The sequence below is a fragment of the Leptodactylus fuscus genome, chromosome 6 (assembly GCF_031893055.1).
Source record: "Leptodactylus fuscus isolate aLepFus1 chromosome 6, aLepFus1.hap2, whole genome shotgun sequence".
NCBI classification, from domain to species: Eukaryota; Metazoa; Chordata; class Amphibia; order Anura; family Leptodactylidae; genus Leptodactylus; species Leptodactylus fuscus.
The window spans coordinates 166,641,899-166,657,282 of NC_134270.1; the positions used below are offsets into that span (position 1 = coordinate 166,641,899).

At 47.4% G+C, this 15,384-nt stretch overlaps 1 protein-coding gene across 1 annotated transcript; it reads right to left on the bottom strand.

The window, feature by feature from the left end:
• Positions 1-4,157: 4,157 nt before the first annotated feature.
• On the bottom strand, positions 4,158-12,016 carry PSMC4 (proteasome 26S subunit, ATPase 4). Its single transcript, XM_075277934.1, has 11 exons — positions 11,915-12,016; positions 9,552-9,647; positions 9,275-9,461; positions 8,625-8,771; positions 8,306-8,415; positions 8,135-8,228; positions 7,799-7,966; positions 7,342-7,418; positions 7,093-7,261; positions 5,278-5,333; positions 4,158-4,392 (listed from the first exon to the last, which is right to left on the bottom strand). Exons 1-11 carry the CDS (start codon positions 11,954-11,956, stop codon positions 4,279-4,281), a joined length of 1,260 nt encoding a protein of 419 aa, XP_075134035.1. The 5' UTR covers positions 11,957-12,016; the 3' UTR covers positions 4,158-4,278.
• Positions 12,017-15,384: the final 3,368 nt, after the last annotated feature.

The following is a 15,384-nucleotide window of genomic DNA, read 5'->3' on the forward strand; positions in this document are numbered from 1 at the left end:
TCTCATCTCTGTCTACACCCGAGTCTATATCCCGCTCCAAGGCGGCTAAGCGGTTGCGCACAAAGTCACCAACCGTAGAGGAGGCTATGGCCACAGAGGCTTGCGCGGAGGAAGCTGAGTAGACCTTCAGAACGGAGTCCGCCCTACGATCCAGAGGGTCCTGAAGATTTGAACTATCTTCCAAGGGCACCAGGGTTCTGCGGGACAGCTTTGCTACGGCCAAATCCACCTTCGGGGGAGGCCCCCAGGAATCCCACTGGGTAGTGTCAACAGGAAACAAACTCTTGAAGATCCTGGAAAGCGAATGTCCTTTCTCTGGCTGTTTCCACTGCTGAGCCATAAGGTCGGTCAGCGTGGCGTCCGCATGGAAGGCAATATGTCCCCCAGAGGCAGACGTGGAGGCTTCCCCGTCAACATCTCGGCCCACTGTAGACCGGATGGACTTCAGCAGCCTGCCCGTTTGTTCATAATGGAACGCAGGTCTGCTGGAAATCGGAGGAATCATCCTCTGCCACCCGCAGGTGTTCCAAGGGGTGGAGAGACGAGGAACGGTGCTCAGAGCATGGTCTCTTGGTGAGCTGAGACAAGGTGGAATGGATCCCTTTGAGGGAATCATCCTGCAAAACAAAAAGGAGTGTACAAGCAAGGGAAAAACTATTTACCCAAGCGATGCCCAAACTCACCATCTCCTTGACCCAGGCCATCATATCTCTGGGAGAGGGCTCCACAGGTGGAGGACCTCTGCATCTGCGACAACAGGCCCACTCATAGCCTGAAAATAGGCAAGTTATAGGACCAGTAGTACCCCGCAGGGCACAACCTTTCAAGCCGCTACCTACCATCACGGAGCGGTGTGTCGCAATCGAAGCAGGAAAGATGTTTCCTCTTGGAAGAGGTTTTCCTCCTACCATCCCCAGGAGGGGTAGTAGAGGATGACATATCCTGCAGAGAGAGATAATAGACCATGCAACACTGTCACCATGACATCATACCAGCTTTAAAAAAGGGTAGATCTTACCAGGTCCTGTAGACCGGACAGCGAGGTGATCCCAATAAAGTTTGCAAACTGGCAAAGAGTTCAAGATCAATGAACACCACAATCGCACGCCTTCAGCAGATACTGCAGGAAGGTCTCTGACACCAGGCCAGCCAGCCTCTTAATTCTGGCCGGCTGGAAGTGGGCGGAGCCACAATCAAAGCAGGTGAGGCAACCTGCCCAGACAACTACTCCTGTAATCAGGGGTCTGCAAAGATATACATTCCCCCCCACCAAGAGGCCCTTAACCCGGGCACTTACCCCCACATCTCCCCGTCTTTTCCGGCCTTTAATAAGGCCTGAATCTCCCCTGAGCGAGCGGCCGCTGGCACCAGGCCGTTGCCATGGTGCCATGATACTTCCGGCGAAACCGGAAGTGCGCGCTTACAGCGGCGGGGAACAGGATACACAACAGTGTGGTTCCACCCGCCGGCAGTCCGCGAGGCCACCAGAGGCGGCATGCGGAGTCCCCGGACTCTCACCAAAATGTCAGGTAAGTCACAAGGAGCAGGGGAAGCGGAGGAGGGGGGGGAGGGGGGATAGAGGGGGGTAGCCACACATGGCTAACAAGCACCTTCTCCCCGCAGGGCACAGAAGGTGACAAGAAGAAAACAACCGCTCAGGAGGTGAGTGATCCTGCTGAGCTTCTCTAAGAGGACACAAGTCCTCCCACCTGTCCTCTGTCCACACAGGACAGAAAAAAACACGCAGAGGGGAGGTTCTTGTGCCCTCTTATAGGGCCTGCCACGCATTTGATTGGCTAATTAAATATCCGCCTGTCCTACCAGCACACAGGGGCAGAAATACCCCACATTGTGCCGCTGGTACGGACGACAGGGAACACAAGCTTACGTTTGTCTTCTGACTGCAAACATTCTGGGAAACTTTCTATTACATTTCAGACCTGATATGTCAAAACTGATATATTCCACGCCGGTCTTGAGCATTTCTGGTTAAGAGCATCCTTGGGGTCCATGCACCTACACTGAAGTCTGATAGGGTGGATGGCCATGCTTATGCCTTGCCTTTGAAGAAAGGGGCACCTAAAAAAGTAGCAATGAAAGAACAATTGCAACTTTTATTATAGCATTCAAGCCTTGATAAATTCATAGACATGGCCCTGTCCGAACCCAAGATCTCCTGAGGAGAAGCATCCTGTAAATACTTCTCACAGGTGAGGGCTCGTTACAATGTATCAATGCATCCAGCGTCCTGTACATGGTATGGCTGGCAGGATGGCGAGGACAATGGCGCTGGAGTCAGGTTGCACGAAACATCTGATTAGCGGCAATCTGTCAGTTGCTTTAATTAGATGAGGATCGTCAGACTAGGGAGCGGGGACAATGGACATCGCCGCCGCAACGAGAAAGATCCTATAGGAAAGGGACAAGGATAATCTACAGGTTGGAGAGAAAGCCTTATAGATGTCTTAAAGGAGCAGTCCATATACGTATATTGTGTCTGTGTCACCTCAAGCATATACAGAGACGTTATTGACTAATTCTTGTAGATCTCCAGCACATATACCCTCAGGTCTGTACAGACAGCGGCCTGCAGACTCCTACATGTTCATGTCTTCTGTGCAGATGAGACATCAGATAAACCGTCATCTAAGTGGTGACTAATAAATGGTAATTCTATCAATCTCAGCTTGGGAAGAAAAATTACGATAAACGATAACACAACAGGTAATAACAAGTGGGCGCTCCGGGGCGTCCTATAGGTTTTATTCAATAATCACCACATGTCGCTGCCCTGGTAAATGTCCAAAGGAGATCTGGTTATGAATGCTGACACCGAGGAGAGGTCACCGCAACATCCCCCAATATGACACGGAATATAGAGGAAACCCAACGACTTATATTATACAGATAGGAGATCAATACATACAATACTGTAGACGGCACTCGCCCCATAACTTTACTGGTCAGTGTTGATGATAATATTCTGTATTAGAGCTATATCCTACACAGATGTGACTGACGTGCCATTTATCAGTAAGCGTCTTCATAGTCGTCAGCATTGAAGCCAAGGCCGGAGTGAAGGACGAGAGGACAGTGAGGGAGATAACCGAGGACAACGGACAGATTGGGAAGGATTTTCCACCACATCCCACCCTCCTCCCCATGTGTCATGGCCATGTCTGTTCCCCCAGCCTGGAGGTCTCCTAGACCCAGGTAAAGGGCTGTGTGCAGATTGCTATAATATCCATGTCAGACACTGTATGACGGTATTATTTACAGGACCCTCTGCAGCTCCAGTGATCATCACTATCCATTTCTATGTTATTTTGCTTGAACTTTCACTTTTATCCCTTCTATTACAGCGCCCTCTGCTATATGGCAGCTGTTACACTTGCAGAGAAGGGGGCAAATACTTCACGGATCATATCCGACCTGCTGTTAAGTTTATGGAGTCTCTTAGATAGACGGCCCCCGAAAAATTTACACTTCTCGCCAGCAGGACATCCTGTTCTCAGTCTCTAGTGTGACAAACACAGGACGTCCCCAAACAGCTCAAGTGTCATGGACTGGAGGGAGAGGAGACGCTCCTGTTATTAGGGGTTATTAGCTATGTAGGGTCCTCCCATTGAAGTGAATGGAGCCGGGGTCCACCTGCGCTCACTAAGGGTGCAGCTGCCATCATCCCATGTGCACTTACCTGTGATGTAACAGGCTCCGGGGTGAAGTGGATGACCCCGGGGCAGGACAGATGGCGTCACACATCCTCCATTGCCCTTCATGTGAAGTGTTGACTCATAGAACAAGTGGCGAGGGCGGAGGAGAAAGATGTCACAGAGCGTAACAAGGACGTGTCATAGTAGTCAAGAGCACTTACCTATGTCTAATGCACACGGATAACAACCAATGCACACGAGAGGCTTTTAGCACAAGAATTTCTTCCATCTTGGATCTACAGATGGATTTCACTACCATGACCCTGCCACCGCCTATGATAGCGCTATAAGGGGTTAATACACCTCAATACTGGACACCATTTTGGATTAGATTGAGGTCTGACAAACCCAGTTTCCGCTCTCTCCTAGTACACAATATCTTTGTGGCACAGGACGTGGCCTAGGAGCAGTGGGCAGAGGTGGGGACTATGGGAAGGAGCCGTGTTGATCTTGGTAAGAGCGGCAAAAGCCTTTTATTCATATTGTCCATAGATACTATAAGAAAAAACAAACAATGACGGGGGTCGGCGTGTGACCGGCGGGCAGCGGCGGTGACATCCACGCTTTACTTGTAGAACTCATGCTCTTGCTCATCCTTCTTGATGACGGTTTTGTACGCTTTCTCAAAGTCCTTGGCCAACACAATGTAACGGTTCTCCCGCACTGCGAGCATACCGCCCTGCGAACACACAAAGAGGGGTGTTGGTGAACATGTGGAGTGAAAGTATTAGGGTCCCCCTGGGCCTCCTCCATTAATGTAAGTGAACTAAGGAATGATGTGAGAAGGGTTCAGTTTTTTTTTTTTTATGTATATTGTGGGCCCCACATAGAGATCACAATGTACATTTTTTCCCTATCAGTATGTCTTTGGAGTATGGGAGGAAATCCAGGCAAACACGGGGAGAACATACAAACTCCTTGCAGATGTTGTTCCTGGTGGGATTTGAACCCAAGACTCCAGCGCTGCAAGTCTGCAGTGCTAACCACTGAGCCACCGTGTTGCCCCCGGGTTCCATTTTTGTGTTACTCGCAGTTGCAGCATAGTCAGGGTTGCAACGTAACTCCATTCACTGTGACAGGGCGACACACATCTTTGGTCGTGGATGTAAGTTGCCGTGTGGCCCTAGCCTTAGTGAAACTGAGCACAAGGGTACACAAAGACCCACAGAATTCAGTTTTATATGTGGTGCACTAACTCATCTGAGCCTCTAGGTGGCAGGCTTTTTGCTGCAATCAGATTTAGCACAAGCTAAAATAGCCCTCTAGTGTCAAGTAAAGGTACTGCACCCAATAATAGGACTCCCCTTACAAGAGGATTACTTCAACACTCCAGTGAGTCAATCCCTATAGGACAGAAGAAGAGAAATGGGGCCATTCTAGTGACTGGTGGGGCCCCCGGCAATCAGACATTTATCACCTTGGAATCCGTGCTTGTCTTGCTCATACAGCTGCTGATTTGTTACAATGTAGTCATCAGTTGTGTGAGCAGGACTAGGTCAGGATGAGGACTGTTCGTTTAGTGGCATGGGCTAGACTAGTCGGGGGTGTCCACTGGTGTACTTACCTCTTGGCAGATGGAGTTGATATCCGCTCCGGAGATCTTATCAGGACGGGCGACGTCTGTAGTTTTGGTTAAGGATCCTGACACTGTGCAGTTATAAAGCTTGAAAGGGAATTAACCCTTTCCCACTGAAGGCATTTTTTAATTTTCATTTTTGACTCCCTGCTTTCTTTTTTTATTTCTCTGCTCCCAGAGCCATATGACATCTAAATGTTTTTGCGACAAATTTTTCTTCATGATGCCGCCATTAATTATTCTGTACATTGTTCTGGGAAGCTGGAAAAAATTTCAGAATGGGGTGGATTTGAAAAAAAACTGCATTTGTGCGACTTTCTTACGGGCTTCAGTTTTACGGCGTTCACTGTGCAGCCAAAATGACATGTCCCCTGTATTCTGTGTTTCGGTACGGTTCCGGGGATACCAAATTTATATGGTTTTATTTACATTTCAACCCCTTAAAAAAAATCCAAAACTGTAAAAAATGATTTTTTCTAAAAGTCGCCATATTCTGACAGCCGTAACTTTTTTTATACGTCAGTGTACGGGGATGTATAGGGCGTCTTTTTGCGGGGAGGGGTGTACTTTTTAGTTCTACTATTTTAGGGAATTGCTTTTGCTTTGATCACTTTTTATTCTAATTTTTTTCAGAAGCAAAACTGCATTTGTGCGACTTTCTTATGGGCTTCGTTTTTACAGCGTTCACTGTGCAGCCAAAATGACCTGTCCCCTGTATTCTATGTTTCGGTACGCTGATTTTAACCCCTTAACAAAAATCCAAAACTGTGACAAAATTGTTTTTTCTAAAAGTCGCCATATTCTGAAACCTGTAACTTTTTTATACGTTCGTGTACGGAGATGTATAGGGCGTCTTTTTTTTTTGCGGGACCGGGTGTACTTTTTAGTTCTACCCTTTTCAGGAAATGTTATTGCTTTGATCACTTTTTATTCTAATTTTTATCAGAATCAAAACTCTTTTTGGCTCTGTTTGGCACTTTTGACTATTTTTCCTGCTACGGCGTTTACCGAACAGGAAAAATATTTTTATAGATCTGTAGAGCGCGCGATATCGGACACGGGGATACCGAACATGTATGTGTTTCATAGTATTTAACTACTTTTATATGTGTTCTAGGCAAAGGGGGGTGAATTTTTAATACTCTTTAAATTTTTTTATACTTTTTTTTTTTTTGCATTTATTAGACCCCCTAGAGGTCTTGAACCCCAGGGGTCTGATCACTAATGCAATGCATTACAATGCTAATGCATTGCAAAATACCAGTGCTTCTATTTCAGGCTATAGCTTCATAGCCTGCTATAGAAGTAATGTAATGACAATCCGGGGAGCCTTCACAAGGCTCCCAGCTGTCATAGTGACGTGACATCAGCCTCGGAGCTTATTCCAGGTACCAGCGATCACAGAGAAAATGGCGCGCTGGAGGAGTTAATGCCTCCGATCGGTCCGGGGACATTAGTGCCAGTTGTCTACTGCGTAAAGCAGTAAACACCCGATGGCTATGGCGGTCGCCATACTTAGACACCCGGCATACGCCGTACTATTACGGTGGATGTCAGGAAAGGGTTCAAGGGATGTGCCACTGAAAAAAAAAAAAAAAAAAAGTGTTGACAAATGCATAACTGATATGTAGATGACAAATGGGGAGCTGAATATTTTGATGTCAAGCATAAATCTATAAGGTGGGGGAGGGGTGGAGGAAAGTTTTCCTTTACCAGTACATGAGTAGCGGCACCAATATGGAAGCACAGCTGTAACGGCAGCCATATTGGTTGCCCAAACTCTGGTATAACCAAGAAGGATACAATCTTCCAGGTCCACCTCCTCGGACAGGTTCATCTTGCTGGTGATGGTGGAGAAGATGAGACGTTTCTGTCTTCGGTCTGGCAGGGGGAATTCGATTTTGCGGTCCAGTCGTCCAGGTCGCAGGAGGGCGGGGTCCAGAGTGTCTGCTCTGTTGGTGGCCATGATGACCTATGCAGGATACAACGGAGGAGACGTCAGAGACCGAAAATTCACCATGAATGTGACAAACGCAGAAACGCGACGCTTACCTTCACGTTGACGTTCTGGTCAAAACCGTCCATCTGATTCAGCAGCTCCAGGAGGATTCTCTGCACCTCGCGGTCAGCTGCAAAAGTATACACACCCCTGAGTCATCCCGGCTAATAATACTCTACTGAGCAGTTTGGTTTGGACATATCAGTTTCTGGGAAAGCTGGATGCTACGTTTTGTAAGGGCAGCCATGTTGTTTATCACCCAGCTTTTCTAAGGTGGAGGAAACGTGAGAATAATAAATAGGAAAGCTGGGTGACAACTACATACGGCCAATAACTGGGTTCTGACAAAGGTTTCTATTCAGCTTTCCCAGGGTCCTGAATAACAGCAGCAGTATATAGGCCTGCCGTACGTATCACAAGTGTATTCAGGCTGATGTGACTCTCAGAAAGTTGGGTGACAAGGAGAGATATATGATGTAGGAGGAACATTGTGATCGCTCCCCTACTCACCTCCGGTCTGTGCATCAAATCGTTTTGTGGCGATGGCGTCGATTTCGTCAATGAATATAATGGCGGGAGCGTTCTCTTTGGCGAGCCGGAATACGTCTCTTACCATTCGGGGACCCTCCCCCAGATACTTCTGTACAAACTCTGATCCCACCACACGTATGAAAGCAGCTGAAAAAAAACAGAATGGAAGGAGGGGTCAGAGTGAGCGTACCATGACCAGAGAAACCACAGGAGCTAACAATCTATCTGCACTGACACATTGTTACAGACTGTCATCATTGTGCACAGAATGATACATTGTAACAAACCGTGTCAATAAGACTTGATCATACTGACCTGTTGTGTGATGGGCCACAGCTTTGGCCAGCATAGTCTTGCCGCAGCCGGGGGGTCCGTACATCAGAACACCCCGAGGTGGATCAATTCCAATCTGTATAGTGAAAAGATAGTGAGTCAGGGTCACCCCGTTTACCCCAGGACTGAGGGCGGCCGTTACGTTTCACTCACCTGTTTATACAGCTCGAAGTGAGTAAGGGGCAGCTCCACGGCCTCCCGCACCTCCTGCTTCTGGATGTCCATGCCTCCGATGTCAGAGTACAGCACATCTGGTTTCTGATCTAAAAAGCAATAAAAGCAGAGTTTATAATCCTGCACCAGAGGGCTCAGGATGAGCATTACTACAGGTCCTGGATCTGATGAACGATGGAAGAGGTCACCATCTACTCCATAGACTTCATCCTTGGTGGAATTCATGTCATAGAAGGTTGATGGGTTTGGACATTGACACCTGAAAGGCAAGAGGTTAAGTTTGTGAAGGGTCCCTTACCTGATGTAAGCATCATGATGCTGCTGTCGGCCTCCGGGGGCAGCACGTCCACCAGAGCATTGCTATGTTTGTGCAGAGCAACGGACGCGTTGGGCTTCAAGAGCTCGCGATCGATGGTGCTCAGGATCCGCACATAGTAGTTAGAGCCTGGGGACAAAACAGAGGAATTAGGAATCAGAAGCTGAATAAAAAAAAAACCCTCCCCCAAAATAAGCAATAAGTCAATGGTGATGGGTGACTAGTGCAAAGGGGGCCATGACCGTGCTGATACAATGTCAATCTCCCAGCTGTCACATACTCCCATTGCACAAACAGTAACAAAAAGTTCTGCAACTTTTGAATTCCTCACCAATGTAGTCCCTATGGACATGACCGAGTGTGCACCCGATGTGGGGCCGGGTTTGCAGCAGAATGCAGTCGCAGGTCACTCAAAGTGACATCCGAGCTCGTTCTGTGATACATTCACGTCTATAGGGGCTTCCAATCGCAACACAGAACAGATCGGAAGCCCCATAGATGTTGAATGCGTCATTGAATACACTTACATGTCACTCTGAGTGACATCCAACTGTTTTCTGTCGCAAAATTAATATAGGAACACCCCTCCCCCAAATTGGACCTCAGAGTTTCCACTAGGCGCAGCCTCGTACCTGTCGTGGAACCGACTATGGCAGTGTTCTGATCCACGGCTTCTAGGAACTGGCCGATGACCAGCGGGATGCTCTGGATACGCTTCACCTCCTCCTGGGCGTGCAGGAATTCCTTCTTCAGGTTCTTCTGCTCGTCTTTGATGTATTCCTCCTGGACCTCAAGGAATTCCAGCTCCTGCTGCAGCTTCTGTGGAGTCAATCATGAGGTGTGAGGGGTGCAGCGGTATTCGGGAAGGGGCGTTCATATATGTGATGGATTTCAGCGTCTCTCACTTACCTTATAGCGGCTGTACAGATCCTCTAAATCCTCAGGCTCCGGCCCCAGAAACGACAGCGCTGTGACCGGGCGAGACACCTGGGAGGGGGCTTCATCCTGGGGAGGGGGGACAACAATAGAATAACTGTACTGCTGCAAAGGTTATTTGTTACAATGTATAAGTGCAGGTAAAATGGATCAGTCTGTCCATCTTATAAAATTCATCTGATTCTGGGGGCCTAAACCTCCCCCTTATCGATGGGATGCACCATACCCATAGTGTATACTAGGGACAACTGGACGTCCATCTTATCAATGTGGGTTCTCTATACCGGGGATACTCAACCGGCAGACCGCAGTCCAGTTGTGCGGACCCCTACCACTTTCATTATTACAGTGGCTGGGAGAAACCTTCACCTCCCACCGCTGTCCCTCCCCAAGCCCTGATACCTAGAACTAGTGGCTGCAGGGATCGGTAATCAACTCTGCTGCCTTCACAAATTACGCAGGGTGCAGAGATGATGGACGATCACGCCTGCCGCTTAGTATAAGAGATCAGGGCTTGGAGAGGAACAGCGGGCTGGAGGTGAAGGTTTCTCCCGGCTGCTGATAATATTATTTGTGTGTGGGGGGCAGTGATGGGGAATAACATTGAGGGAGTACAATAATGGGGCATTATACAGTCTGGAGGAACCAATGTCCCATTAGTGCCCCCATACACCATACAATGCCACAGCAGGAGATATTTCTGTTGTGCGTCTTATAGTCAGATGTGGCTTTTTGTACAAAAAATACCGTAACTATTGGACGTGTTATACTGCTGTTCTCCTCAGACATTTACTTGATTACAGACCATTACTAAAAGTTGTTGAGTCCCCCTGCTGTATACCATACCCCCCAACCGGCCTGGATACAACAGGTAGTCCTGGTTGGTTGGAGGTATGTTCCAATTTTAACTCTTCTGTGGATGCTGAGGAGTTAATGTATGAAATAATGGTAAATTGTCCGCTCCCTGCTTCACCTCTCTGCTCCGGGAACTGCAGGCGCGTTGTGATGATGTCACTTACATCGCACTCGCATCTCCCTGAAGGATCCGGGAACAGAGAGAGCAGCAGATGAATGGGGTGAGGGGAGTATTATTTTTTTTGTTTAATCCTTTATACTGTGGGGCACATGACGGGGGGCTATATATACCGTAGGGGACATGTCGGGGGCTATATATACCGTGGGGGACATGACGGGGGCTATATATACCGTGGGGGACATGACGGGGGCTATATATACCGTGGGGGACATGACGGGGGCTATATATACCGTGGGGGACATGACGGGGGCTATATATACCGTGGGGGACATGACGGGGGCTATATATACCGTGGGGGACATGTCGGGGGCTATATATACCGTGGGGGACATGTCGGGGGCTATATATACCGTGGGGGACATGACGGGGGCTATATATACCGTGGGGGACATGACGGGGGCTATATATACCGTGGGGGACATGACGGGGGCTATATATACCGTGGGGGACATGACGGGGGGCTATATATACTGTGGGGGACTTGGAAGAGGGTTGTATACAGTTGGGGAAAATGAAGGGGGTATTGTACATTGTGGAGAGAACTGGGGAAGGGGGCTACTACATCAGGGACACTATAACTAGGCCCTGTGCACGGTTCATATTGTGTACCAGTAAATAAACATAGACCTATGTCTTGAATTTGGAAATAAATCCTATTTGATCTATCACTAGAGAAGGGTTCGGTGAATGTGCAGATGACACTGGGGGGGTTCGGTGCCTCAAACAAGGTTAAGGACCACTGATCTAGGGGCGTTATACTGCACTGGAGCAGACATGGAGAGTGTGTGTGTGTGTGGGTCGTCTTACTATACATAAATACGCTGTATTACACATACTTATGCAGTACTTTGAGTATTGGGAGGTCTCTCTACACCAGGGGTAGTGAACCTTCGGCTCTCCAGCTGGTGCAAAACTACAACTCCCAGCATGCACACTTGCTCTGCTGTTCTTGGAACTCCCATGGAAGTGAATGGAGCATGCTGGGAGTTGTAGTTTCACAGCAGCTGGAGAGCCAAAGGTTCCCTACCCCTGCTCTACACACTCAGGTGATTTTGATGGGTGCACCCTACACCCTCTTATGGATATGACACCCCATATACATTCAGCAGGCTATGGGGGGGCGCTATACATCCTCCTCATTGATGGGGTGCCCAGTAATACAGACTGGATTACAATGGCGCCTCATACATACCATATATACCCCCGCACACTAATAGGGGGCGCTGTAATAACTATACACCCCCACAGGAGCAGCGCCTGCCCGGTCACACATCACACTGTACCGCACCCTCCCCTCTACCTGGCTGCCGCTCTTCTCTATGACGACTCCGATCTCCTCCATTCTTCGGTTTCCCTGTGTCACTGCCGATAAATTAGCCACTCCTACTTCCGGCGCGGCGGTGACGTTTGGGAGGGAGGAGCCAAGACATTCCCATGTTACGTTGTATGCTGAGGCGCGAAGAGATGACGTCACTGCTCTAACCTGATACATTGTATCCCTCATGTATCAGCAGTAATGGGGGGGATTATTTATTTATTGCCTCCATTTCCCCCCAAATATTGTTATACACAGATTTCCTCTATATTAAACCAGTTTTTCCTCCATTTTGGAATACTTCATTATGTTTGACTTTATTTGACTCTTGGGCAGGTTTTACCAGTCAGATCCATTTTCTGTCCTATATCACCAAAACCCGCATTTCATGATTTTTTTCCCCCCAATCCTAGAATCATTCATTATTGTATTATCAGGACTGACCGGATTCACAGACCAGTCTCAGACGGCCGTAACGCACGCGGTTCACTAGAATGTCGCAGGTCTGGGCACTGCAGCCATAAATCTAGGGCTACATGGCGACTTTGGTAATGTGATATGTTACATTGCAAGTAATAATTGTGAACGGAAGCTTGAGGCGCCTGGGCTGCAATACAAAATCTGCTATGGGGCTCCGACCTACCTGGTGCCATATAGAATAGTGGTATATACTATGGGGGTGGGGGAGCTGTAGGGCCCCCTCAGGTTCTAGGGCCCGGTAGAGGCTGCTAACGCTGCACCCCTGAATCTGTATGTCATTGTACAAGTCACATAGAGCTACCGAAACATTCTCAAAAAAAAAAAATCCACTTCTGCTGGAATTTTGTTTGTATTCAATCTCATGTGAGTCACGTCCACACGTTACGGAAAAGTTGTGTTTTTTGTTGCAGTTGTTTGAACCAAGGAATGAGAAATGTAACGGAAGCTATTGTACCTCTATATCTATAAGGGCTTCCTTTATATTTTCCGTTCCTCTTGAAGCCACTCCAGGCTTTAGCTCCACAAACTGCATCAAAGTCTGGAATAAAAATATCAGCTTTTTTTACAACAATGTGGAACATTTCCACGTTTAACTTTTTGCATGCAGTTTTAGAAGCTAAAACCAGGTATAATGGGGGTAAAAGTCCTTTTAACATGTATTTGCACCCTAGGGCCCTACGCAGTCCAGAAAATCTGGACCATATATTGTCTGCATTTCCTAGATTAAATCTGGTTTGAAGACTATGGCTCCTTGCATCCTTTTTATCCATGATGCTAGAAGCCCCATGGCTAGAGCCATAGGAAGACAGAGATACCTATCACCATAGATGCAAGGGGTTCTAGTCTCCAGCCCATATTCAGTCCGCAGGCGATTTATACGGAGAGACAAAAACAGAGAACAGTACCAAACGTATATGGTGACGTAACGTTTGGTACATGAATATAATAGGAAAAGAGAGCTTCTCACCTTCAGCGGTTGTGTAAGAGCCTACAGTATGAACCACTTTGTAGGGGTTACAGCTGCAGGACCCATGCCACTCTTGGTGTCAATGGAATGGCAATAGGACCAGACGATATAGATCACCGCGCTTCGCCATACGTTAAAGCAAATATTCTTTATTGATGTCCACTAAAACATGTGTTTTAGTGGACATCAATAAAGAATATTTGATTTAACATATGGCGAAGCGCGGTGATCATTATCATCTGGTCCTATTGACAAGCGATTTATAGTCTGGATTTCCCTGACGGTATTTGCCCATGTGCACTAATGGGTGAAGCAAATCCTAAACTGCATACAACTCCCAGCCACATCACATCAAAAAATTTGTTGCAGACAGATCACACACATTATTTTTGGTTGTATCACTTGTATATGCACAAACAAGGCTGCTGATTAACCGTAGCCCAATACGGACACTAATTTCCACCTACACCTTCTTGAACCTGAGGCAGAGATCGGGGTCCTCACTGTCGTGTGTTGTTCTAGTTTGCATGTAGAACTGTAGGACAATAACAAAATTGGGGATGGAATTTATTATAGTGAATTCTGTCCTAAAACAGAGGCAATGCAGGTGCACATTGTTATAGTCTATGCCATTTGCCAACTAGATCCCCAAGGATTTAAGATGTCACAATCCTCCTAAAATTCTGTCCCAAAGTAATCAAAATAAGTGGTATAAACTTAGATGTGACAGTCTGTAGACGCGACAGATTTTTCATCCAGCATTAGTGACTGTGATAAATCTGGTCCATATTCAAACAGAGATTGTGATATCTAAATATTAGGAAATGTGATGAGATATTAAAGTATTTACTGTAGCAACACATGACTGTCAGCTGTTTGATGCAGAATGCGGGTGAGCACAGGCCGGTGATGGCACATTCATTGGTCACATGGCCTGTATACAGCTCAGTCCCAATAAAGTGAATGGGACTGAGCTGCAGTATCAAGCACAGCCACAGCTTCTTGGCATGGGTGACGAGTGTCAGAAACCACCAATCTGATAGTGATGACCTCTCCTGGAACCCCCTTTACAGAGTGCCTCTTATGTCCTCTACATTGGCAGTATTATGTACTACTAGAATGCTGAATTCAGCTTGGCTCGGATACATCCCTATGTGCCAAAGATATTGGAGCCATTAGATTCAGCGTCAGTGTCCTTGCACTGTCAGAAGAGCGGGCCTCAACTAAAAGTTTTCATGAATGTTCTTCAAGCTGTGGTTACTTAGTGGTTGCAGAACTACAACTCTCAGCATGACCGCACCCAGACTGACAGCTTACCGAATAGAAGTTTGTGTATTGGAGGGGGGGGGGGGATATAACCAATATAAAACATATGGTCACAGCAGCCAAAAGAGATTCCACATGTGTATTTGTTCCTTTACAACTTTCAGCCTACTGGTGACTGCTGCCACCTGGTGTCCTGTCTGTAAACTGCACAACAACTGCAATACGCAGTAGAGGAGAGAACGGGACAGTGTCTTAGTAATAGGGATCGTATCCTCCAAAAGCAATGCTTGTCATACAGCGAGATGTAAAACCTGCAGCCATACAGCTGTGCTGTCCCAATAGGGAGTTTTCTGGAACCAAATAGTTTTTTTTTTAATTCTGATGAATATGATAGTATGTAATCTGTCAGGGTGAGACACCTGGACCCTGCACAGATCTGTTGCTGCAGAAATAGGTGTGCTACAGGAGTGGTGCTGCAGTTCCCCAGAAGCAGTGCTATATGTGGGGATCAGGGCTGCTGAACTCCTTATAGTACTTGAATAGGAGCTCCCCATCCACTAGCACCATGGTAGGGAACCTTTGGCTCTCCAGCTGCTGTGAAACTACAACTCCCAGCATGCTCCATTCACTTCCATGGGAGTTCCAAGAACAGCAGAGCAAGTATGCATGCTGGGAGTTGTAGTTTTGCAACAGCTGGAGGGCTGTACGTTCCCTACCCCTGCACTAGCAGCTTCTGACACCC